Source organism: Lichtheimia ornata (assembly GCF_029851405.1).
Source record: "Lichtheimia ornata isolate CBS 291.66 chromosome Unknown scaffold00083, whole genome shotgun sequence".
Classification (NCBI taxonomy): Eukaryota; Fungi; Mucoromycota; class Mucoromycetes; order Mucorales; family Lichtheimiaceae; genus Lichtheimia; species Lichtheimia ornata.
In genome coordinates, this window is record NW_026695403.1 from 28275 (window position 1) to 51946 (window position 23672).

Consider the following 23672-nt stretch of genomic DNA (forward strand, 5'->3'; position numbering starts at 1 on the left):
GGTCTGATTTATGAGCAAGCTGGCAACATCCATCGTCATCGAACAAATGACATCAATATGCAAATCGCTTGCTGTGCTCAACCCACAAATCAAGATGTTGTTCGATAAGTGTTCATTTCCCATACATGGCACCTACGTCGACCACAAGCGTGGATGTTCCCTGTCGCCACAATCAAGCATAGGGGGGCGGCTTCCGATTTTAGTGGCTGATGACAAGAAATTCAAGCAGCTTCTTTGTTTAACGACCAACTCCTTTCTCCGAGCCATGTCAAGTCTAGCCGATCTCATTAGCAGCGTCAAATCCAACACAAAGTCCAACACGCTATTACAAAAGAACCTCGCAAGCAAACGGAAAAAGTCAACAACGTAAGCATCGATCGAGATCTACGCGATCCAATGTGTTTGCCCAAGGTCGCAATCAAAACTTATGCAAATTGTATCGCAGTGAGCCAAACAAACCAGTCAAGAAACCCAAGAGAGTCGATGCTTCTAAGGACAACGAGGACAAGGGTCCCAAGGTGGTCGTTTTCGATGGATCAGTATTAGACAAGAAGCCAACGATTGAAGATGCCAAGGCAAAAAAGGCGTTCATGGTAAGCGTCAAGTAAGGAGAAGTGTATAGCAACGTCCATATTGATTCTCTTTTGGTAGTCATCTGATATCTTCAAGGAGGACAAGGTAGTGGAGGCTGTTAAGCCCAAGAATGAAAAGGAGAAAGCTGAAGAAGAGTAAGTGATGGTATAGATGGATGGGGCGAACGTCGTTATGCTGATGACCCTTTTTCTTTCTAGAGAGAATCAACGCAAGGATGCTGAGCTGCATCAGCTTCTTTCTACATCTAAGCTGCTCGAAGAATACCGTAAGTACACGGCGTATGTGATGTTTTTTGGATATGTCGTTGATTCATGACCTGTGTAGATGTTGAGGAGATGACTGGCAAGGAACGGAGGAAACACATGATGAATAAGCTCGAAACATTGGGTGCCAAGGTATGTAAGATGGCTATCAAATTGGAAGCAATTGTATTGAATGTTGAGTAATAGAAATCAGGCAACGCAAACATGCCATTGACTATGCATATGGGTATGAAGGCCAAGGAACGTGAACGAGAAAAGAAGCGTGTTCAAGATGCCAAAGACCTTGGTTTGTGGGATAGGTCGCTCAAACATTTGTATGCATCCAAAGTGGTCAAGAAGAAAGAGCGTAGTCGGGATCCAGGTATCACCAATGGTGTTGGTCGCATGAAAGGTGGCACTCTTCATATTGGCAAAAGCGAGCTTAGGAGGATTGCTCAAGATGGCGCCAAACGTCCTGCAAGAGGAGGCAAAAAGAGAAGATAATCCATTATCCATTTTCCATATCTACATTTACAACATTATGCATCATCCACTTTTACCATCATTCCATCCACCATCGTTACCGCCCTTAGACTACTCAATTTGATCATCCATATTCAACGAATACATATATTCCATCATGCTTGATGACGTGATTCCAGCATCATCCATTTAGTAACATTATCGTGAAGGGGATTTAATCTCTTGGATGAGACCTTGGTGGGCGCAGCGAGAGAGCATTGTGCAACATGATGTGCTCAGCTAACACTGCACATTTGTAGAGTAGTCGAAGCGCTATACTAAATGATTTGCGTAGCTAGTTGCATGTGCCTTGGTTACTCAGCCATTTTCTCCACACACGCCACCCGTACCTGAGAGCATCATCCCCAACAACTAGTTGAGTTACTTGGTAGAGCATTCGAGCTACAAGTTATTATGATACCGGTTTGGTTGCTATGGTATGTGTTGTCATGCTCTTTTGCGACCATCCCAAATGATGGGTCAACTATGTATCTCCATGGCAACATGCGCGCAGTAGCGTAGCGTGGAGCCACCCATGCATTTTAGCTCAATCATCGAAATCATGAAATGTAGTACAAGCTGATACCTTTAAGCTTTTATCCAAAGGTACACACGCTTTTTCTATCCCTTCACTGATATGCATGTGTGTGAGTATAATCGATGACATCCTTTTTTCACAGGTTGATGATATACATCTCTCTTTCTCTCGGCACAATGGACCCCGACGCACACAATAGGTACGTACCTCCGCGCCATTTTGATGTTGTTTACAGGTTTGGATTCTCATGAGTAATCCACATGCATCGTTTGCTCGGTCAAAAGAACAGCCAAGCGATACATCATCCACCTTTCTTCTTGTGAGTTTCAGCCCTATTCTCTTGCCTACCTTGTTCCTTTGTCCGACGGCATACATCATCGTCAAAATGTACCAATGATCTACACTGCGCAGCTACTTCTCTAAATAGCCAAAACGTGGCTGCTTTGACCCTTTACATTACCACATGATGCAATCTCTAAAAGGTGAAATTCCTACTATATGGCTTGTTTCAGGTTGGCCGAGTAGCCGGAAAAGGGATTAAATCCTTCCAGACATGAGACAAAAAGGAAAAAAAGAAAAAAGGAAAATGACGGTATCATATTGAAATAAGGTTTTGAAAGCAGACATGTCGTCGCTTATAGCGGCCGAGACCGAGACTCTTCATCACATCACCCAATCTATTGGCCAAAGTGAGGTGGTTGATAAGAAGAAGACTTGCTCAAAAGGGGGATAAGGCTAATGTCGTACGACTACACGTATAAAGCAAGAAGGGGCATGTGCCCTCTGTTGCGTGGATTATCTAACATCGCAGATGCCTGTTATGTGATAAAACGAGATTCTTTCCGCCAATGATTGAATACGTTGTATTGTTTATCATCGGGTGCACAAGGCTTAAACTCCGTCAGATTGCTCGCTCTCGCCTCTCTGTGATATAATAATCTTGGCAAATAAACAGTGTGGTGGTGGCTACGCATGATGTACAAGATCTTTGCTAAATTACCCAAATACGATGATGGATTAAGCCATGTACCACCAAACCCTTGTTGTAAATCATGTCTACTCTCACATGCTCGTATTTTTTTTCTGTTTTCTGCCCAATGGTTCATGGTTTATGTGTGTACCGGCATGTCGGATCGGATGTAAGACATATACTGCAAGGAGTTATGTAAGAACGGGGGGATGGTAATGAATAGCTGAGACGCACAGAGGTAGTAGTTGATTGAATTTTCTATCCCCGGATACATCTTTAACATTGGTAGGTATTGTTCTCGGTTTTCTCCCTTCGTCTTCATACATCGGCTAAACAAAGGCGAGCCAAAGAAATTGCGTTTAGCGTGCACCAATGGGACATTGGGTCTGATTTAGAAACAAAGTAAGTGGAAAGGTCTAAATTTGTGTGTGCGTCCCCCCTTGCATCATTTGGGTCATGCACACGGGATCAAAGTGAGGATTGTGGTATGATGATATTAATGAGGGTCCTACGTTTACACGGTGGTGGTGGCTACGCAAATGCGTATCGCATTCTTAGCGGTCGATATCGTGGGAAAAACAGCGGAGGGAAAGGAGGGGGGCCTCGTTCCAAGATTTAGAGCGTACAAAGAGAGGGCTTGTACGACTACAGGATGTCGCTCTTTTTTCTTGTTCGGCCATTGAAATAGGTATGTTGAGCGTCATAGACCCTATTATGGAAACCGGTTTCGTACAAAAAGAGCAGGTGTCAAACAAGGGATCGGAACTCAATCTGTGGAGAAAGACCATGTCCGCAATCATCTCAAATCAGAACCCCCCTGGCCGTTGTCTTGGTGTAGTGTGGTGGCGACGACATCCTGGTTATAAATACAGGCTTGTTTCTTCCCCACCATTTTCGATTTTTTTCACTCTTTTTTCCACTCCCCCACACAATATCTCTTTTACCCTCATCCTCCCCCCTTCTTATAACTTTAAATGTCAACAACAGACGAACATAGTAAATACCAAGTGGAGGCCAGCCATTATGAAGATGGTGGTCATCCCGATCTCGAGAAAACCACGTCAAATGAAATCACGATCCAACACGCTCCCGAGGGTACTGCTAGTGCTAGCAAGGCGCTTTTCATGTTGTTGAAAGCTTTTATCGGCACGGGTGTTATTTTCTTGCCAGCATCGTAAGAAATCACATTTTAAAACAAAAGAGAGAAAAAAAAGTACATGATCCTTACCGACACAAATTTTTCTTTCCGAAAAGGTTCAAGAACGGTGGTCTTGCGTTATCAATTGCATTGATGGTTATTCTTGGTCTCATTTGTCTTGTTGCTTTCCATCTTCTTGTTATTGCTCAATCTGCTGTTGGTGGCTCGTATGGTGACATTGCTTACAGACTCTATGGTCGCTATTGCCGATATGTGGTCTTGTTCTTTTTGTGCGTGTCCCAAATCGGCTTTGTTTCATCCTACCTCATGTTTGTCTCTCAAAATATCCATCTGGTCGCAGAAGCACTTTCAGGGTGCAATCCACCTTTTGAAAGCAAATACTGGATCTGGATTGTTCTTGCCATTGTTATTCCCATTTGCTGGGTCCGCAAAGTAGCTCGATTGTCTTACGCAGCCGTCATTGCCGATATCTTCATTCTCTTTGGTCTTATTTGCATTCTCTACTACACTGGCAAGGAAATCAACGAAAATGGTCCCGGTCCCAATATCATCATTTACAACCAAAAAGACTTTGCTCTTATGATCGGCACAGGTAAGCATCCATTGCTCTCATTGTTGTCGCTAGAATGATATTGATCATCAAATTTTTTTCTATATTACAGCAACCTTTTCCTTTGAAGGCATTGGCATGGGTATGTATCATGGCAACCACCCATCACCATGACAACAACATGTTAACATTTTATTTGCTTGTATAGTTATCTCGATTGTTGAAGGCATGAAGGAGCCACGCAAATTCCCTATGGTGCTCAACATTGGTATGGCCATTGTTATTGGTGTCATGGTCCTCATTGGTACCCTTGGTTACGTCGCCTATGGTGAAAACATTTCAGCCAGTGTTGTGGCTAATCTCAAGACTGAACCCCTCTCTGTCACCGTACAATTGCTTTACGCTATTGCTATGATCTTGTCTTCGCCCTTCATGTTGTGGCCTCCTCTTACCATTATCGAACGTGGTATCTTTGGTACCAAGCGAAGTGGTCAAATGAAGCTTAAGTACAAGTGGGGCAAGAACTTTGTACGTGCTCTTGTTGCATGTGTACCCGCTGCCATTAGTTTTGGTGTTGGTTCTGATAACCTTGACAAGTTTGTCTCGCTTGTGGGTATCGTTGCTTGTTTGCCATTGTGCTTCATTTTCCCAGGTAAGATTTTTTTTTCACCCGTCATTCATCGTTCAATTATGACTCACACTTCTACCTAGGCATGTTCCACTGGAAAGTAACCAAGAATTGGTGGTTGAGAATTGTCGATGCCATCCTCATTATGTGGGGTTCCGGTATCCTTGTTTACACGTACGTATACATGTTTATTTGATTGTATAGGCAAGCTGCTAACCCAATATCCATCCTTAGTTTGTACGTCAACATCTCATCATGGCTCGAACCATCAACCAGCGCTCCCGCTGTGTGCCATTCCTTGTACGAGTAAAACACTCAGTCGTGTGTGTGTTTCCGACATATTCCCCCGTTTCCACAACATCATCATTTTTCTAAGAAATTCCCCTGCTCCTTTTCGTTTTTATGAAGCTGTTCGTTGATCGAGCAGCAGTTGTATATAGTGTAATCGACAACATATTCTACACCTATCCCATGTTTTGTTATCTCAAAGGGAATCCAATCATTTCTTTATTCCCCATTGTACACTATCTTCTTTTGATTTCTAGACTTATATAAAGAGCGAAAGTGTAAATGAAGTTTTATTTTGTTATTGTTGTGTCGCGTGCTAACATGTGGGGTTTTGGAGTAATTTTTGCGGGGATTTACATGAATTGGTGGGTTGTTGTTGATGTCTTTTGGGAAAAACGTTCAATCGAGAGAGCGAGGGTGAAATCTTTTTAGGTTTTCTCACATAATCAAGCGTGGTGTTGTGTGCGGTATGTGTAATCTTTGGTACGCTGTAAACTTAATCTGAGGATCGTGAACCTTGGTTTGTATCGTCGTTCGATTCAGGCGGAGCCGTGCCGGAGATCGATGTCGTTGGTGTTGTGTTGGAAGTGTTATTGCTATCTTCTGGGCTTTTGGCTGATACCGGCTGCTTAGACCGATGTTCGGGTTTAGGCACACCGAGTTCATCCGCACGCGTCACGGCCAAGTTGATAGTCTATTAACCGCGGGCGGGAAAGAGTTATCATGTTAGCTTCCAACCACCAAAGGAAAGAGGTTGATGAGGGGGGGTTGATGGGGGCCATGAAATATCACACGTGTATTCCCTATCTCCCATTTTTCTTATCTTACCATTGCCAACCGGTATTCGAAATCATACTTGGTGTACTTGAGCGCGTTAGTCCAGAAAGAACGTGCACGCGTCTTGTACTCGAGTCCCCATGAAGTAACACCGGCTTCCCAAAATGCAAAAGGCACCACCCATTTGTCAGTAGTGAGCTTATCCTTGTGATCGATAATCCAATTCAAATGAATGATAGCGTCACGATGTCGTCCCATAGCGTTGAGCAATGATGCTTTGATAAGTAATAATGTGCCACGTTGATCAAAGTATTGTGGTGGGGGAGTCTCAGGCAGTAGTTCTCTTGTGCGGATGCCATATTCCATACGCTCAGCGTCCAAAATGCGGTTCAATGCTTCATCGGCTACACCGAGGCTATGCTCCAACAATGCTGTGTCCATAAAGTAAAAGGCATTGAAGATGCACAAATACTCAAGAGCACACAAATTCATATCCATATCCTGATATCCCGTCTCTTGGAAACCTTTGACTTTGCGCAGCACGTATTGTTCCATCATAGCAGCACTCGATGCCTTGTTGGATGAGACAAGTTCAGGGACTTCGGCAAATGCAAGAATGGCTTCTGTTCTATCACCCATCATATCGAGACACGCCCCTTGCAAGTATCGGAAAATAGCTGGTGACCAGTAGCGGTCCTTGTATAGCGTCTCAAAAAGCTTGGCAGCTTCCTCCCAGTGGTGCTGCATCATGTAATTGAAAGCAATCTCATAGCTGCACAAGTGCATCACTTCCACCTCTGCCCACTCGTTTTTGCTGATTTCCACCGCATACATGAAGGATTGTGTTGATAACGTCAAGTTGCGAGCAAGTCGGGATGTACGACCAGCAAAGTACAAAAAGATCGCTGAATTCGGATAGGTGCGTTGAGCATCCAATAACGTCTATGATATTCAGTAAGTTTAAGCTCTTCCCCTTTGATACACTGAATGTGATTGCTTACCTCAATAGCAGGTTGTGTGTATTCATTAGCCAATGTTTGGGGGCAAAGTGATGTCAAAACGGTATAGTAGGCAAGTAACCTGCTCTTAAAGTTAGTAACCTCAACCCATAGAATCCCACCATATCCACCCATACAAACGTACATGAGTGATGCTGTTGGAGAACGAATACGTCTTCCTTCAAGAGATAGCTTCAATAACGCAAAACCAAGGTGCTTGTCGGCTTTCCATCCGAAGGCTGAAACCACACGTAAAATCTTTTGGGGCAAAGAAGATAGCACAAGATGCACGGTGCCGATACTAACATCATAGTAGCATCATAAGTACAGCGTTCCATGCCATGCCATATACATGTATACATACCCAAACTGAATACCAGAGACTGTGTCTTGATCAATAAAGTCATTGTATGTTTGGCCCATTCGCTTGTATTCTTGCCACACAAGACTATAGCTGGTGTAGGCTATTCAAATTGCCGTAAAGTGAGACATATTGCACTATATCCAACCTCATCGCCACCCCCATTCATGAGCTATCACATGCATGCACTTACCACGCCGCAAGTTTAACCCGCATTTGATGTATCCGACCACGGTCTCTTGTAATAATTGCAAGATGGCAATTTGCAAGCAACTCTCTGCCTTGGCCACGTGTGCACGTAGGATGCCATTCGGTACGAATTTGATCTTTTGCTTCTTGATGCTCTCACGAGTGGCTGGTGTTGGACTTGCTGGCAGTGCAGTGGACCCTCTCGAGTACTTGATATAATTGTAATAGGATGTAAAATATTGCACCACCGAGTCACCGACATTACGTTTGGTTGCAGCATCGATCTGAGCTGTTGCAAGGCTGTATGACGCTAAAAGCACTTGTATCGCATTGTCGGTCGCTGTGGGGTCCATGGTCTTGTAATAACCCTTTGTTAGCGTTCTTTCCCCACGATCCCATCAAAAGTAGTAGACTCACCATAACAGCTAATGTTGCACAAGGAAAAAAATACAATACAATGAGTCCCATTGTTTTCTCTTCTTTCTCCAACAACGCATTTCCCCAACTAACCTTTTAAAAAAGCCATGCTCCCTAATCCCAATGCAGACAAAGGATCACTATCATTGTGTACATTTTCATTAGCATACATCCTCCCACATTTCATTGTCCTTTTCTTACCTCTTTGCTTTTTCTTCGAATAAACGCTTAGCCTTCATGAATCGATTGTTGAACAAGTGGCGGATCGCACGTAATACGGGCTCATCTATGATGACATTGTGTCAAACACTGTACACAATGAATGTCACCTCTTCACCCTTACCTGCTTTTTCCTGCTCCCTTGGTGACAAGTTATTGGCTTTGATGTCCTTAAGGTTGATGTCGTGTAAAGCGATCAGGTTGGCGCTGCTGTATGCTTCAACATCAGGCAAATCATCACTTGTGCGTGGTTCAAAGATCGGCGGCGGTGTTCCTGGTGTTGGCGGCACGATTTCACCCATTGATCCATCTCGAGATGATGATTCGTCGTATTCACTTTGTTCAGATAGCGTTGTATGTCCATCATCATCCCCACTATGCAACTCTTCAGCGGCATGATTGCCATTCATCTTTGCATGATCCTCCTCCTCCACATTCTCTTCTCCTTCTTTTCTTATATCAGATGGCTGTTCTTGTTGTTGTTGATGATCGTGTGGTGGTGTACCCTCTGCTGGTGTTGACTTTTGAACAGTGTTCTGTAACGCGCTAATAACGAGACCTAGCTCTTGACGTGGTGTTGTCGTTGCATCTTTATGTGTCTCGTCTTCACTAGAGTCGCTTCCAGTTGAAATATCATCTGCAATGTCATGAGGATGTCTTGGTTCTGGTGATCGCGACGATGCTTCTTGTTCTGGTTCTTGTGGGGATGACTCCGACGATACTTGCAGCGTAGCAACTTGCGTAGACAATGCCTTGTCGTCAACGGAGGCTGATTTGGTGTTTGTCGCGTCGTCAACGTGTGATGAGTCCATTAGGCGAGAAAGAGAGTTGTGCGTGAGGGAAGAGAGGCACAAATACAGTAGGCTGTGTGCCTGAACCAATCCATTTGTCAATCAGGTTGGCTTGTGTTACTTTAATCAGTCTCCTTGTTGAGTAAATCCCTCCATGTTCACGTGCGCTTCACATAGTCCAACATTTGCATATCGACTTGATCTTGACACAAGAAATACATACACAAGCAATCCAAGATGATCTATGGTGACCCCCATCAAGCCCTTTTTTGCGCTTTGTACAAGGTGTAGTCGTAGTGGTAGTAGTAGTACGCATCAACAACAATGAATAAACATAAACAAACGCGTGTGTACTTGAGTACTCGGTCCGAGTTGGGCAACACAAAAATGCAGCAACGCCTTCCATCAACAAATCAGCATATGCAAACGCCTTCCTCCTCCTCCTCCTATGGCCCAAACTCCGTACTACTCTTCTTTCGCATTTAAGTGCTCTCATTGCATCTCAAGGACACGAGCCTCCTCTCTTCTTCCACTTTTCATTTATCAAGACTCGTTTGACAGCCTACAATGTGTGGTATCTTTGGGTAATGCTTCTTCTTTATCATACGCATATACATTATACACGTCATTTACTTTTGATGGTTGCAGTTATTGTAATTTCCTCATTGAGAGAGACCGACGCTTTGTTCTGGATACTCTGGTCAATGGATTATCCCGCTTAGAGTACCGTGGATACGATTCAGCAGGTTCGTGTACCATGTTCTTGTATGATTTCATCCATAAATCTGATATCATCATTATTATCTAGGTCTCGCAGCAGATGGTGATGCCGAGGGTGAGACTCTTATTGTCAAGCAAAAGGGCAAGGTGGCTGCCTTGAAGAAGCTAGTCGAAGAGCAAGAGATTGACTTTTCAAAAGTCTTTGTAAGCCATTGTGGTATGGTAAGTAGATTGCATGGTACTAGATGGGCAATGATACGACCATGTTACACACTACTTTTAGGCACACACGCGTTGGGCTACCCATGGCCAACCTTCACAACTTAATTCACACCCCCATCGATCCGATCCCAACAGTGAATTCACTATTGTGCATAATGGCATTATCACCAACTACAAAGAAATCAGAACTCTTTTGGAAAAGAAGGGCACCACCTTTGAGACCGACACTGGTAAGATGGGCAACATCACCACTAACAACAAAAGACAATGAACAAATGCATGCTGATACATACATACACTGCCTCCTTTATAGATACTGAAATCGTGGCGAAATTGACAAAGTACATCTTTGACTCTCAAAAGGAAAAGGTGTCGTTCACTGTCCTTGTGAAGCAGGTCCTCAAAGAATTGGAAGGAAGTTTTGCTTTCATCTTCAAGAGCAACAAGCACTATCCCAATGAAGTGGTAGCAACGCGTCGTGGTTCCCCTTTGATTGTTGGTGTCAAGACAGCCAAGAAGCTCAAGGTGGATTTTGTCGATGTTGAGTTTGGCAATCCAGCCGAAGCCCATGCCCGTAAGTCATACGTACCATTGATACACTTGTTATTATTAACAACGTTGACATAGTCTCTGCTAAGGAATCCAACAGCTATTTGACTCCCACGCATCCTCAATTGCAGCGTAGCCAATCAAGAGCCTTTTTGAGTGAGGATGGGACGCCACAACCCATTGAGTTTTTCCTTGCATCGGATGCATCAGCTATCATTGAGCACACCAAGCGTGTCTTATTCCTTGAAGATGATGATATTGCTCATATTGCTGAAGGAGGCAAGTCATCAATTTAATCTACCAATGTCATCGGTGACTTTTAATAACGTGATCTTTTTACAACAAATAGAGCTGCAAATCCATCGCCTTCGACGTGAGGATGGTGATTCATCGACCCGATCTATCCAAACTTTGGAGATGGAATTGGCTGAGATCATGAAGGGATCCTTTGACCACTTTATGCAAAAGGAAATCTATGAACAACCTGAATCGGTGGTGAATACGATGCGTGGTCGTGTCAACTTTGAAACACACAAGGTCACGTTGGGTGGTTTACGTGGCTATTTGCCGATCATGCGTCGTGCTAGACGCATCGTGTTTATTGCATGTGGCACATCCTACCATAGCTGCATGGCTGTAAGTATAGTTTTTTGGGGGGTTGGAAAAAAAAAGCACCCTGTCTTTAACCTTTTTAACTCCCTTTAGACACGCTCCATCTTTGAAGAGCTCACTGAAATCCCTGCGCAAAGCGAATTGGCATCAGACTTTTTGGATCGACGTACGCCCATTTTCCGTGACGATGTGTGTGTCTTTGTATCTCAATCGGGTGAAACAGCCGATACCATTCTCGCCATGCGTTATTGCTTGGAACGCGGTGCATTGTGTGTGGGTATCACCAATACGGTTGGCAGTTCTATTTCCCGTGAGACCCATTGTGGCGTCCATATCAACGCTGGTCCTGAAATTGGTGTTGCTAGTACTAAGGCGTACACTTCCCAATACATTGCATTGGTCATGATGGCCATTCAATTATCCGAAGACCGTATCTCCATGACAACACGTCGTCAAGAAGTGATTGATGGCTTATATCGTCTGCCAGGTCATATCAAGGAGGTGCTTGCTCAAGACGTCAACTTGCAAACATTGGCACGTGATACCCTTTCCAAGGAACGCAGCTTGTTGATCATGGGTCGTGGATACCAGAATGCTACATGTCTTGAAGGTGCTCTCAAGATTAAAGAAATCTCTTACATGCACAGCGAAGGCATTCTAGCAGGCGAGCTCAAGCATGGTCCATTGGCACTGGTGGATGAAAACATGCCTGTCATTTTGGTCATGACCAAGGACTCCTTGTATCCAAAGGTCCAAAGTGCATTGCAACAAGTATCGGCTCGTAAGGGCAACCCCATCATCATTTGTAACGATGGAGACGATGATCTACAAAGCAAATACAAGACCATCAAGGTTCCCCAGACGATTGACTGCCTCCAAGGACTTTTGAATATCATCCCCTTGCAGCTCTTGTCTTATCATCTTGCCATCCTTCAAGGTGTCGATGTCGATTTCCCCAGAAATTTGGCCAAGTCTGTTACTGTCGAGTAGAGAGGAGATACCCACAAACACATCACTCATCATCTTGTATCTCCTTTACACACATTATCGCATTGAAAGAATAAATTTCTTGAATTGTATATTCACTTTGTGGTTGACACGTAAGAACCATAGAGGGGGAGTGTGTACAAGGATGTTGTCGATCTCAATGAGAAGGAAAGGGGGGAATGTCTAACCAACACCATCTTATCATGAAAGCCGATGATGAGAGATAATCAAAAGATGATTCATCAATGCAACAACCTACTTTATCAGATAAGGATGATAAGCAACTTCAAGTAAGCCATGATGATGAATATGCAATAGACTCCATAGTAATTCTTGATACGAGGTATGTTTGTTGTGGTATGCCACCATGCAAACGAGAACACGAGCAGCCTTGATGATCTGAGACGGTGGTCTCTGCCTCTCTCTCTCTTTTTTTACTTTGAAAGCCAGCACAAGTTCACTTGACTTGTTCTCGCACACTCGGTTCCATTTCAGCTCAATGTCCACGAACACCCCGTTCACAAGTGTGGCACGATGTTACGTCGACGCCAATGCCAAGATGCCTCCCAGCTATTCAGATTACGACAATCTTCAAGTGCAATGGGGGTAAGCTCATTCGGAACATGTTGGGGGTGGCAAACTTCTTGGAGATACCCTTTATTGAAACAACTCTCTTTCTTTAGACTACAAGACAACTATGAAATCATACGCAAAGTTGGCCGTGGCAAATATTCAGAAGTGTTCGAGGGCATCAACATTACAAATGGGGAAAAGTGTGTCATTAAGGTGCTCAAGCCCGTCAAGAAGAAGAAAATCAAGCGTGAGATCAAGATCCTCCAGAATCTAGCGGGTGGACCCAACGTTGTTGCTTTGTTGGATGTTGTGAGGGATCCTCAGGTAGGTTGGAGTATATACACTCATGCGTTGCCAAGCGATAATAACCAACATGTTGTCATCCAGTCCAAGACACCAGCTCTGATCTCCGAGTATGTCAACAATACGGACTTCAAGATTCTTTATCCACGATTTGTCGATTACGATATTCGATTCTATATGTATGAGCTACTCAAGGTATGAAAGGGGAATGAATGGGTGGGGGTCATCCATGATATGGTTTCCCAACAAATGTGAGAGATTAGGCTCTTGACTTTTGCCATTCACGGGGAATCATGCATCGTGACGTGAAGCCGCATAACGTGATGATCGACCATGAAAAGCGTCAGGTAAAGATGGATAGGATCACATTTACACATGTGGTGTAACTCACTCATACACACATTGCATGATGTAGTTACGGCTGATCGATTGGGGTCTTGCTGAATTCTATCATCCTGGGACCGAGTACAATGTCCGTGTCGCATCACGCTACTTTAAGGGTCCTGAATTACTTGTCGACTTTCAAGAATATGATTACAGCTTGGATATGTGGAGTTATGGATGCATGTTTGCTAGCATGGTATGTACACAAGGAGATGGTAGTGAGGCATCAAGCAGCAAAGAATATTGATCCATCTATTAGATCTTCCGCAAAGAACCTTTCTTCCATGGCCATGACAACTATGATCAATTGGTCAAGATTGCTCGGGTATTAGGAACAGATGAGCTCTTCGCATACTTGGACAAGTACGATATAGAACTCGATCAGCAATATCACGACATTCTTGGAAGGTGAGAAAAGGGGAAAAATGAGTCATCAAGGAAAAAGAATGCTGATTGTATGTTTCCCCAACCCTCCCTAGATATCCACGCAAGCCATGGTCAAAATTCATCACCAGTGACAACCATCGCTTTGTCTCGGATGAGGCAATGGACTTTTTGGATCACCTTTTGCGATACGATCATCAAGAACGACTAACAGCCCAAGAGGCCATGGCGCATCCTTATTTTGGTATGTATATATATGGTTTGAGTGAAGAGATATCAACGTTTATTCACATGTGTTATATAGACATCGTAAAGAAGAAGGAAGGCATTGCCTAAGTAGTCATTATCATTATCTGTAATATGCTCTGAGGCGGGATATGAGGAAAGCTATTCATCCATACAGGTCACATTTTATAAACATATCACGATTTACATCACGATGCAATGGGTTTATTGGATGTTTGAGGAGGAGGAGGATGCATGGGTATATAGTAGTATCAATGAAGTGCGTTATAGCGTTCACGTGTGATTCGTGGGATCTTCGCTTTGGGAGATTCATAGCTTAGCGTTTCGGTTGTTGAGTTCTTGCCGAGACCAGCTCGATGGGTTTGTGTCTTTGGTGTGATTGGAACGGTGATGCCTTCGGTGCCTGTACGACCCAATGTTTGACCTTGTTTCCACCCCATTTTTCTCAACATCGAATCGCCAATGCCTTTTACGGGTGTATGGACCGTAGTACGTTCAATGGTTGCTGCTCGCCTTTCTTCTTCATTCCATTGCTGTTGCTCTGATGTTATTGATGTCTTTCTCAAATAACTTGGTAGTGTCGTCGATGAATAAAGTTGACGTCGTCGTTCAGCCGCATCATTGACGTTCTTTGTAGGATTAGTCTTCGGTGCATACATTCGCTTTCTCCTTCGTAGTTCATCCATCCATTCTTTTTCTCTTTGTTCTTTGCTTTTGAAATCAATCGTCGTTGTTGTGTTGATATCGCTTTGGTTGCTGTAAAAAGTGGATGTTGATCTGGTATTCTTTTCACGGCTGCCTTGACTGATGTCCACGATATTCTCTGGTCCTGTTATGCAATAATCACATTGCCATCCGTGTTTATGCTGATGTGCTTGGAATAGAGATGACCCAATTTGTATCCTGTCAAGGTCTCGAATGACACGAGGAATGCTGCTAGTCTTTGGATCACAAAGTCGCTCGTCATTGATAAAAGTACCATTCTTGGAGCCTTGATCAGTGATGTGATATGATCCCCCATCATAGTAGATTTGACAATGAAACTTGCTCACAGCCAACTCGGCAAGACGAAGGCGATGTCGATCCCATGAACGATCACGACCCACTGTCAATCCTGATGAATCAACTTCCACCACGTGTCCAACCGTTAACAATGTTGAATCGAGTACCGCCAGCCGCAGTAATGGTGCATCCACTTTCACTGGCTTATTGTTGTCATCGCCATCATCATCATCATCATATGGATCGTATTCTTCTTCATGAAGGGATGATGTCTCATTCTTTTCTTCTTTTTCTTCCTCTTCTTCCTCTTTGCCGGCAACTGCAATGTATACTTGATTGTCGGGATCGTAACGAGAAAACTCTCCAGTAGTCCAATCGTACCATAGATCGTCATGTGAGTTGTAAAGGTAACGTGAATCGTCGTCTAGTGCTGCATCGTAAGTCGTCATCGAGTGTGCTTGTGGAAAAGCAGATACTGAAACGCCAAACTGGTTGGGATCGGTGGGATCGTCGGTGTCTTCCTGCAGCCTGCCCTGCGTATCCATAGCTTCAATCGAAAGAGCTGCGTATGAACCAAGACCCAAATTTGGAGAGCATGATCATTGTTACGTTTCACACAATCCAGGCAGCCAGCAACTACTGTAAGCATTTACTTGACTCATCACGCTTGCTTTCGACCATAATATCGATTGTAGTGCTCATTTCCTTTTTAGTTCCATTCCTTTAGTGTAGTGTAGCTTATTTAGAAAGCAAATAAAAGACACGTCATCTACTTTGAATATACATAATCTGGTTGCATTGGTTACCAAGTACTTGGCTTATATCAGGAGGTCTTTGCGCCATCGTCACCATGGATACCACCATGACACATCATCCGTATCCCCATGACAACCGGGAACTGACGTTGTCCAATGCTCAGCAGACTACCCTTGACAATGGTTGATTGACGATGATCTTAAGCTCAGCACATAATACATGATTAGTAGTTATGACGCCGATCCATAACTTTGCCATCATAGAAAGGTTTCACATAGCATGTTGCGAGTACATGCAATAATGCATCAGGAACTGCATATTCATTGTTAATCTTGTACAAGGAATGCATCATTGTCTTTAAAATGGATTAAGAGGCTGCAGCTGTTAGTTGAAAGGCATTGGTTATCCCCCAAGTTGAAAGATCAGTTACAGCCGCAGGTGACAGAACAAGGGGTGGATTCCACGGGTACAAAAACACAATTGGCAAGATCGCAGCAGCTTATTCTTTGTATTTTGATTGTTCATGACGCAAGATAGCACATATGCTCGATCATGGGAAATGGGGGGGGGCTATTGACTACTGCCAGTAGTCGGATTCCATTAGTAGGTTACACACGCAGCTCTAATGGTTTGCTTTGAAAAGATCAGCTTTGATATAATACGTCATTTGCGTCAAAGGCATAGCAAAGTGGTAAAAAAGTTAACGCTCAGCCAATGAGTTAGCAACTTGGCCCAAACGAAATGCATGAATCTCAGCAACAACAAACGAATCCCTTGCAGCAAGACGAAATAGGTCGGTGTCTAAACAAGCACAGACCTGCATAAAAATAGTATAATGAGGGTATAATGCAATGTTGATCACGCTTACATGGACTCAAGGGTCAATGAGATTGGGGGGAGAATGATGACTAGATATGTATTATTCATCGGAGGAGAGAGAGAAAGGTGATGCATCATGAGTTGCACACACTACTACAAACATAAGGAATTTATGCAAAAGCAATAAAAAGGCTGAAACATTGGCTGGCAAGTTTGGTTTCGCTTTTTTCTTTTTTTCTACCCATCCCACTCGATTATCTCGGTTTTCTTTCCTCCAATCTTCTTCTTTCTCTTTGATCCATTATGGCTGAACAACGTATCCCCAGCATCAATCCAGATGATCCGGATGTACACGCACCTGCCTCCACTTATTATACCACTGGCTTAAATGCAAGACAACGTACAAGAACATACACTGTAAGGCTCTCTTTCTCTCATTCCCGCCCCCATTGGTCATTGAATGAAGCTCATTGAAGCTAATGGGCGTGATCCTTACAATAGAAAGGGCGTTTACAATTGCCACCTCGTGGAATGGAGTTGCCACCCTATCGTCGAGCTTCACACGGTATGTGTTCGAATCATTGTGTTTTCATGACGTCAAATGATGGCAAGCTCATTCATTGTCTCTCCTTCCTTTTATGATACTCTCATGTGATGTGATGTGTATATAGATGATAAGAACAAAGCAACCAAGTTCCTTATTGACGTGGAAGAGACACAGCGATTGATCTTGGAACAAGAAGACACTGACGGCGACTTTCAAATCACTATCAACGATCTTGGTCCAAAGACGTTGCAGCTTGGCACTGCCGACTCGGGTGGCTATCGCAAGATTGATATTCGTGGCACGTACATGCTCTCCAATCTTTTGCAAGAACTTGCATTGGCGAATGATTATGGGAGGAAGCACATTGTTCTTGACGAAGCTCGTCTCAATGAGAACCCAGTGGATCGTCTCTCACGCATGATTAGGTAAGAATTTGGATCAGGTCTATAATGATGTATACAGTTACTTACATACATGATGTAAATGATAGACATCATTTCTGGGATGGACTTACACGTCGTATTGATGCCGATACCATCGAGGTGATTTGTGCAGATCCCAAGAATCGATCCGCCAACCACAATCCACGCATCTATATTCCACACTCTGAGACTGAGGTGTACGAGTATTATCAAGAAGTGGCACGACAACGCTCTCATTTGAATTTGGAAGTTGTTTATTTGCCCAAAGACATCACTCCTGAATATGTCAAAAGCATCAATGATCGACCTGGTCTATTGACATTGGCCATGAAATCACACATTGATCCATTCGGCAAAAAGACGTTGCATGGTGTTCCATTTGCTGTTCCTGGTGGCCGTTTCAATGAAATGTACGGTTGGGATTCGTATTTCGTGGCATTGGGTTTGCTAGCGGATGGTCGACGTGAGCTTGCACAAGGCATGGTTGAGAACTTTGCATACGAGATCAAGCATTATGGAAAGATATTGAACGCCAATCGCTCTTATTATCTCACTCGATCGCAACCACCCTTCCTCACTGATATGGCCCACAAGGTGTATGAACGCATGCCACAAAGCAATGAACAAAAGAACAAGGATTGGCTACGCACGGTGCTTAAATCAGCCATCAAAGAGTACCATACCGTGTGGATGTGTGAACCACGCCTCGACAAAAAGACCATGTTGTCAAGATATCGTCCTGATGGTGTGGGCATTCCTCCTGAAACCGAAGCATCCCATTTTGATCATATCATTGCACCCTATGCCAAAAAGCATGGCGTATCCATCAGCGAGTTTGACCAATTGTATAATGATGGCAAGATCAAAGAGCCCGAACTCGACGAGTATTTCTTACATGATCGCGCTGTACGTGAATCTGGACATGACACCACCTACCGCTTTGATCGTGTATGTGCCAACCTCGCAACGATTGATTTGAATGCGCTGCTATACAAGTATGAGGTGGATCTTGCTTATATCATCGAACATGTATTGGATGGCGACTTGACCGATTTCGATGGTGAGAAGCAAAGTGCTAGCGTATGGAGAAAACGTGCTGAGGAACGTCGTCAACGAATTGATCAATACCTGTGGAATGAGGAAAAGAGCCTGTACTTTGATTATAATACGGTCACCGAGAAGCAAGAAAGCTATGAAACGGTCACTACGTTCTGGGCCATGTGGGCTGGTTGTGCTAGTCAACATCAAGCAAAGGCTATGGCTAAACATTCATTATCCAAGTTTGAAGTATTGGGTGGATTGGTATCAGGCACAGAGGAATCACGTGGCAACATTTCCATCGATCGACCCAATCGACAATGGGATTTCCCCTTTGGCTGGGCACCTCATCAGATCATGGCTTGGGAAGGATTTGAACGTTATGGTATGAAGGATATCGCTCGGAGATTGGCCTATCGTTGGCTTTACACGTAAGTTTGCTTTTTTTTTTACATTTACATGTTTGTTTCATGCATGAGGCTCCTCACACACATTTATTTATATTAGCATTACCAAGAGTTTTGTCGACTTTAATGGGGTTGTACCGGAAAAGTTTGATGTCGTTGGTTTATCACACAAGGTTGAGGTTGAATACGGCAACGTTGGTGTGGATTTCAAATACGTTCCTCGAGAAGGCTTCGGCTGGATGAATTCATCGTACCAACTTGGTCTTGGATACCTTAACACACACGCACGTCGAGCTCTTGGCACATGCACAGTACCCGATTTGCTCTTTGAAAAGGCACTTGCTCGTGAAAGCCATCTACGAACACCTGAAGAAGAAGAAGAACTTATGCGACGTCGTCGTTCATCAGTCATGGTGGCACGTAATCTCACACGTAATGGCAGTGTTTGTGCAGCAGTGACACGCATTGGATCGACCGTTGAAGGCATGAACCACAGCCCTACACGTACACCTATGGGAAGCCCTAATCGATCACCCCTTGGTACACCTTTCCGTTCAGCTGAAGAAACATGGCTGGCACCTCCCCCACTTAACAACGACGAGCACTTGTCACCACCCGTATAGTCTTTTTACATCCATCATCACATTATAAAGTTATAACATAGACACAAAATACACATGTGCTTGTATACAAATGTATTAATGACTTTACTATATCCTTCTCATTTATAACTTGGCCATCAATGTATCCATCTTTACGAGTTTTACTATACGCTCAGCAGAGCCCCAGCTCGATTGATAGCCTAATTGTAAACAATAATAAATCAATCCATTCCTTGATGCATGCCATAGGATTTGCTTACCATGGGAAGAATGACCATAGTTGTGAACCACAGTATACTTTTTTCCACGAACAGCATCCACTATTATATGCAGCATGGTGTTAGAGTGCTATACGTATACGCTCACAATTGCAAGATACCATACCTCGAGTTTCTCTTTCGAGACGAATACCACCATGACGACCAGGTCTAAAACCGACATTGTGGGAAATGATCTTGTAGCCTTCGACGCCCTTGTTGTATGCAACCTCAGGACACAAGTCATAGCAGCGTTCCAAGATACCCTTGGCAATAGCTGGATCAGCATTAAGATCCTTGTTGGTCTTGTCGTATGTACCACCACAAATGACAGTACCATCACCACGAGGGATAATGTATGCCATCACATCACCAGCTATAATAAATACATCAGCTGATCTCTTCATTTTGATGCATTATTGTATCATGCTTACCATCACGATAGTATTGCTTCTTGATATGAGGTGCATCCACAAGCACAGTTTGACCACGAATGGTGTGCATGTTGCTGTCACGAACATCATTGAGTTGAGCTGCACCAAGGCCAGTGCAGTTGATTACGATATCACATTGATAGCGATCCACCACTTCTTGAAGACTTCCCACGCGATGATCACGTAATACGCGACCACCGAGAGATGTGATTCGTCCCACGAGCCACTTGAGGTACTTGGGAACGCTTAACGTATCTATGGTGCACAAACATACAAGCGTGAGAATACATATCAACACGCATCCTTAAGGCAAAACTCTACTTGCATGAATCAAAGGTATAGCCCGACTTGGCACCAGCAGGGAGACTGGACTTGGGAATGATTTCAAACTATGTTCGTAACGATACATTAGCATTTGCTATCATCATCATCATCATCATACATACGTTGGAATAGAGTTGGCGCACCCAAGTGTTATCTTCATTAGGCTCATCATCAGTATCATAGAATTGGATTCCTGGGCAATGTTGGACACTCGATTCGGGAACATTGTTAGCAAGGTACTTGAACACCTTGTGAGTATCAGTATCAATTTCTATTATCACACGACATGTGGTAAATAAAAGGATGTTGTTGTTGCATAATCAACCATTGAATTTTACCGATAAGACGCTTATCCATAGCCGAGGCAAAGCTAAGAACAGAAGCACCAGCCCATGGTGAAGTATATTCTGTAGTCATATCACCAGGGATGTATTGACCAATAACGGTGACATCCTTATAGCCAGCTTGCAACAAGGCGACAGCCGATGTCAGGCCGCTCACACCAGCACCTGTTGTTAGGGCAGCAATGAGCCTAGGGTTTATTACATGTACGAAGGATGAACAATATTACCGAGAATAACAACTTTGGACATGGGTATGGTTGCAGAAATTCAAAAAGAAGTAGTAGGAGAGAAGCGAAAGAAAAAGATAAACATCCCGAACAACTTGAATCGATCTAAACCTTGTTTAATGCGGAGATCTATTTCCCCCACACCACGTAAGTCAACGTGACACATCAGGTCCCTCCCTGGTATACTGTACCAGAACAAAAACATTCATGCACATTGTCTCATTTCTTTGTTGACAAGCCATGGTATAAAACATCCAACAAGACAATCAAATTGAAGAAGGAGAACTTCATATCCAATAACTCATAAACTCGTTGTTGTTGCCATGGAGAAGGGAAAGTTTAATGGATAATCGTCATTGCTATGCTATCTACCATTGATCCACTCTACGCTTAAACGATGTTCCTAGTGGTTTTGTACACTGCGCTACCCCAATCAACTCGAGTACACGGCATTTCATCTTGACTGGTACTGGACAATCATAGTTGCTATATGCCTATTGATCTCCATGCTTACAAAAACCCATCGTACTCGTACCCTGAATGATTCATACATGACCTTAAAAACGCATGGTGCTGTCGTGAGGCAGTAGTAGTAGCAGTAAAGAAGCAAAAGAAAGTGGATCCTTCGCCCAATGCAATTGCTGGCAGTTCAATAGAGATTGGCATGTTGACCTGTTGTTGTTCTACAATGACAACGACTGATGCAGCTGTGGTTGCGATGGAGACCGATGGGGTTGTGATGAGGAGAAAAAGATATTGAAGCAAGCAGCACTTGGAACCCCAATTTCAAATCTGGGTTCCTCAGCACGCTTTGGCCATGCTTTTCGTTTTCAGACACATCCACCATGCTCCCTCATTTTGGATGCGGACGTATGCATGCAGGTTTTTGACCTCGAGAAAAAAGCTGTGGTGTGACTTTACATGTAATCGTTATACAATGGTGTTGCCGTGTAATGTGTTCCCTGTACTATGCGACACAACAAAATATACGCTCGGATGACTTTTTTCACCATTTTTATCGAGATTATGCATACATAACACATACATGATGCAGCATGATGCAATCTTGCACGATATGATACGATGCAATGCAAGAGTGCCTTGGTTCAAATACGCACGGCCATGTGGCAAAAGAAGTAGGGTCGTGCTTATCGGGCTGATCCGTGCATTATTGCGGCATGCTAACTTTGAGGCATGTGTACAACATAGCTGAAAGAAGAAGAGTAGTAGCCTACGCTTTACCCTTATATAAATGAGCAAATGACATGCATAATTGATATCTTGTTATGGGCAACGGGATAAAAGTAGATGACACTCGAAATGGGGTTAAGATGACGGCCCAAGAATATGTACATCCCGATGTCTCAAATTACTGGATGGTGGTCAATGTACCTGTAAAGTGAGCTATTTGTGAGACAAAGAAAAGAGCGGTGTTTTGACTACTGTCCCCACAACCTTCTTGGATTCAAAGCATCGATATCTTCATTGGTTGAAAAAGCGGCGCTGTGTTCTTGAATACAGGTCATTGTTAGCTGCTGTAACATGTATCATTTGTATTTGGTTATCGCTATCAATGTGGTACGTAACCGGAGGTTGTCCCCGCCAAGATAGTTGATGTTGCAAAGATGCCGGCGTTGCCTAGCATGGATCTAGATCGCATTGAGCAAATGGCAACAACAAAAACACCTCGTGTTTTGCCGATTGTCATACACCCAATAGTCAATGTTGTCCCAAAAAAGGCATTTGCAATGGGTATGCAATAGACACGATGCTTCCCTATTGCCCTCCTCATGTTTATTTGCTCCCTATAGATGCTTTGTGTCTCATCCGAAATCAAACATTGATCCCATGCTAATGGATGTGCTAATGCAAGATGCTGCAACGCACTGAAACCACCAATGTGGATCTTATCTTGATGTTTCAAATCTGTACCCCACCATCTTTTGCCATCGAGATGGTAATGGCCACACAACTCAAATCATAAATAATATGCTTCTTCTAAAGTTGAACATGTAAAAAGATATACCGAAGGCTACAAGTGAAATGGGTATCTATAGAATGTTGTATGTACCACCCACTGATCCGAACCCAAAAAAGCATATTTTCCTGGGAGGCTACACTTGTCTGACATTGGTTAAGGATATGCATTTCACCCAAAATATACAAGTGCTTTGCCAGCACATAACCCATTTAAGCTTTTCTCGTTGGCCATCGGAGATATTACCACTCGCTTGGTGGTCCCCTCCGATCAGTGCACAATCCACCATCGT

The 23672-nt window shown here is 43.6% G+C and overlaps 8 protein-coding genes across 8 annotated transcripts; 5 read left to right on the top strand and 3 right to left on the bottom strand.

Annotated features, from left to right (window-relative positions):
- Positions 1-265: 265 nt before the first annotated feature.
- On the top strand, positions 266-1340 carry O0I10_011137 (uncharacterized protein; the record flags this gene model as incomplete). Its single annotated transcript, XM_058491108.1, has 6 exons — positions 266-366; positions 446-593; positions 652-728; positions 792-859; positions 919-989; positions 1044-1340. 6 exons carry the CDS (start codon positions 266-268, stop codon positions 1338-1340), a joined length of 762 nt encoding a protein of 253 aa, XP_058338104.1.
- A 2500-nt stretch (positions 1341-3840) lies between these two features.
- On the top strand, positions 3841-5513 carry O0I10_011138 (uncharacterized protein; the record flags this gene model as incomplete). Its single annotated transcript, XM_058491109.1, has 6 exons — positions 3841-4040; positions 4121-4617; positions 4688-4717; positions 4784-5227; positions 5287-5377; positions 5438-5513. The coding sequence occupies 6 exons, from the start codon at positions 3841-3843 to the stop codon at positions 5511-5513; spliced, it is 1338 nt and encodes a 445-aa protein (XP_058338105.1).
- A 474-nt stretch (positions 5514-5987) lies between these two features.
- On the bottom strand, positions 5988-9264 carry O0I10_011139 (uncharacterized protein; the record flags this gene model as incomplete). The annotated part of the gene is made up of 10 exons (XM_058491110.1): positions 5988-6185; positions 6320-7210; positions 7270-7348; positions 7412-7567; positions 7631-7730; positions 7821-8172; positions 8234-8241; positions 8327-8373; positions 8435-8519; positions 8577-9264. 10 exons carry the CDS (start codon positions 9262-9264, stop codon positions 5988-5990), a joined length of 2604 nt encoding a protein of 867 aa, XP_058338106.1.
- Positions 9265-9810: 546 nt separating this feature from the next.
- Positions 9811-12336, top strand: O0I10_011140 (glutamine-fructose-6-phosphate transaminase (isomerizing); the record flags this gene model as incomplete). Its single annotated transcript, XM_058491111.1, has 8 exons — positions 9811-9827; positions 9892-9989; positions 10052-10185; positions 10247-10415; positions 10499-10759; positions 10813-11013; positions 11084-11370; positions 11440-12336. 8 exons carry the CDS (start codon positions 9811-9813, stop codon positions 12334-12336), a joined length of 2064 nt encoding a protein of 687 aa, XP_058338107.1.
- A 496-nt stretch (positions 12337-12832) lies between these two features.
- O0I10_011141 (casein kinase II subunit alpha) lies at positions 12833-14313 on the top strand (the record flags this gene model as incomplete). The annotated part of the gene is made up of 8 exons (XM_058491112.1): positions 12833-12939; positions 13017-13230; positions 13294-13404; positions 13473-13556; positions 13625-13789; positions 13853-14001; positions 14073-14221; positions 14282-14313. 8 exons carry the CDS (start codon positions 12833-12835, stop codon positions 14311-14313), a joined length of 1011 nt encoding a protein of 336 aa, XP_058338108.1.
- A 161-nt stretch (positions 14314-14474) lies between these two features.
- On the bottom strand, positions 14475-15770 carry O0I10_011142 (uncharacterized protein; the record flags this gene model as incomplete). The annotated part of the gene is made up of 1 exon (XM_058491113.1): positions 14475-15770. One exon carries the CDS (start codon positions 15768-15770, stop codon positions 14475-14477), a length of 1296 nt encoding a protein of 431 aa, XP_058338109.1.
- A 1333-nt stretch (positions 15771-17103) lies between these two features.
- Positions 17104-19837, top strand: O0I10_011143 (uncharacterized protein; the record flags this gene model as incomplete). Its single annotated transcript, XM_058491114.1, has 5 exons — positions 17104-17217; positions 17302-17365; positions 17472-17772; positions 17838-19238; positions 19315-19837. 5 exons carry the CDS (start codon positions 17104-17106, stop codon positions 19835-19837), a joined length of 2403 nt encoding a protein of 800 aa, XP_058338110.1.
- Positions 19838-19939: 102 nt separating this feature from the next.
- On the bottom strand, positions 19940-21424 carry O0I10_011144 (uncharacterized protein; the record flags this gene model as incomplete). Its single annotated transcript, XM_058491115.1, has 8 exons — positions 19940-20016; positions 20077-20136; positions 20201-20449; positions 20508-20762; positions 20833-20896; positions 20954-21102; positions 21170-21340; positions 21403-21424. The coding sequence occupies 8 exons, from the start codon at positions 21422-21424 to the stop codon at positions 19940-19942; spliced, it is 1047 nt and encodes a 348-aa protein (XP_058338111.1).
- Between the last annotated feature and the right edge of the window lie 2248 nt (positions 21425-23672).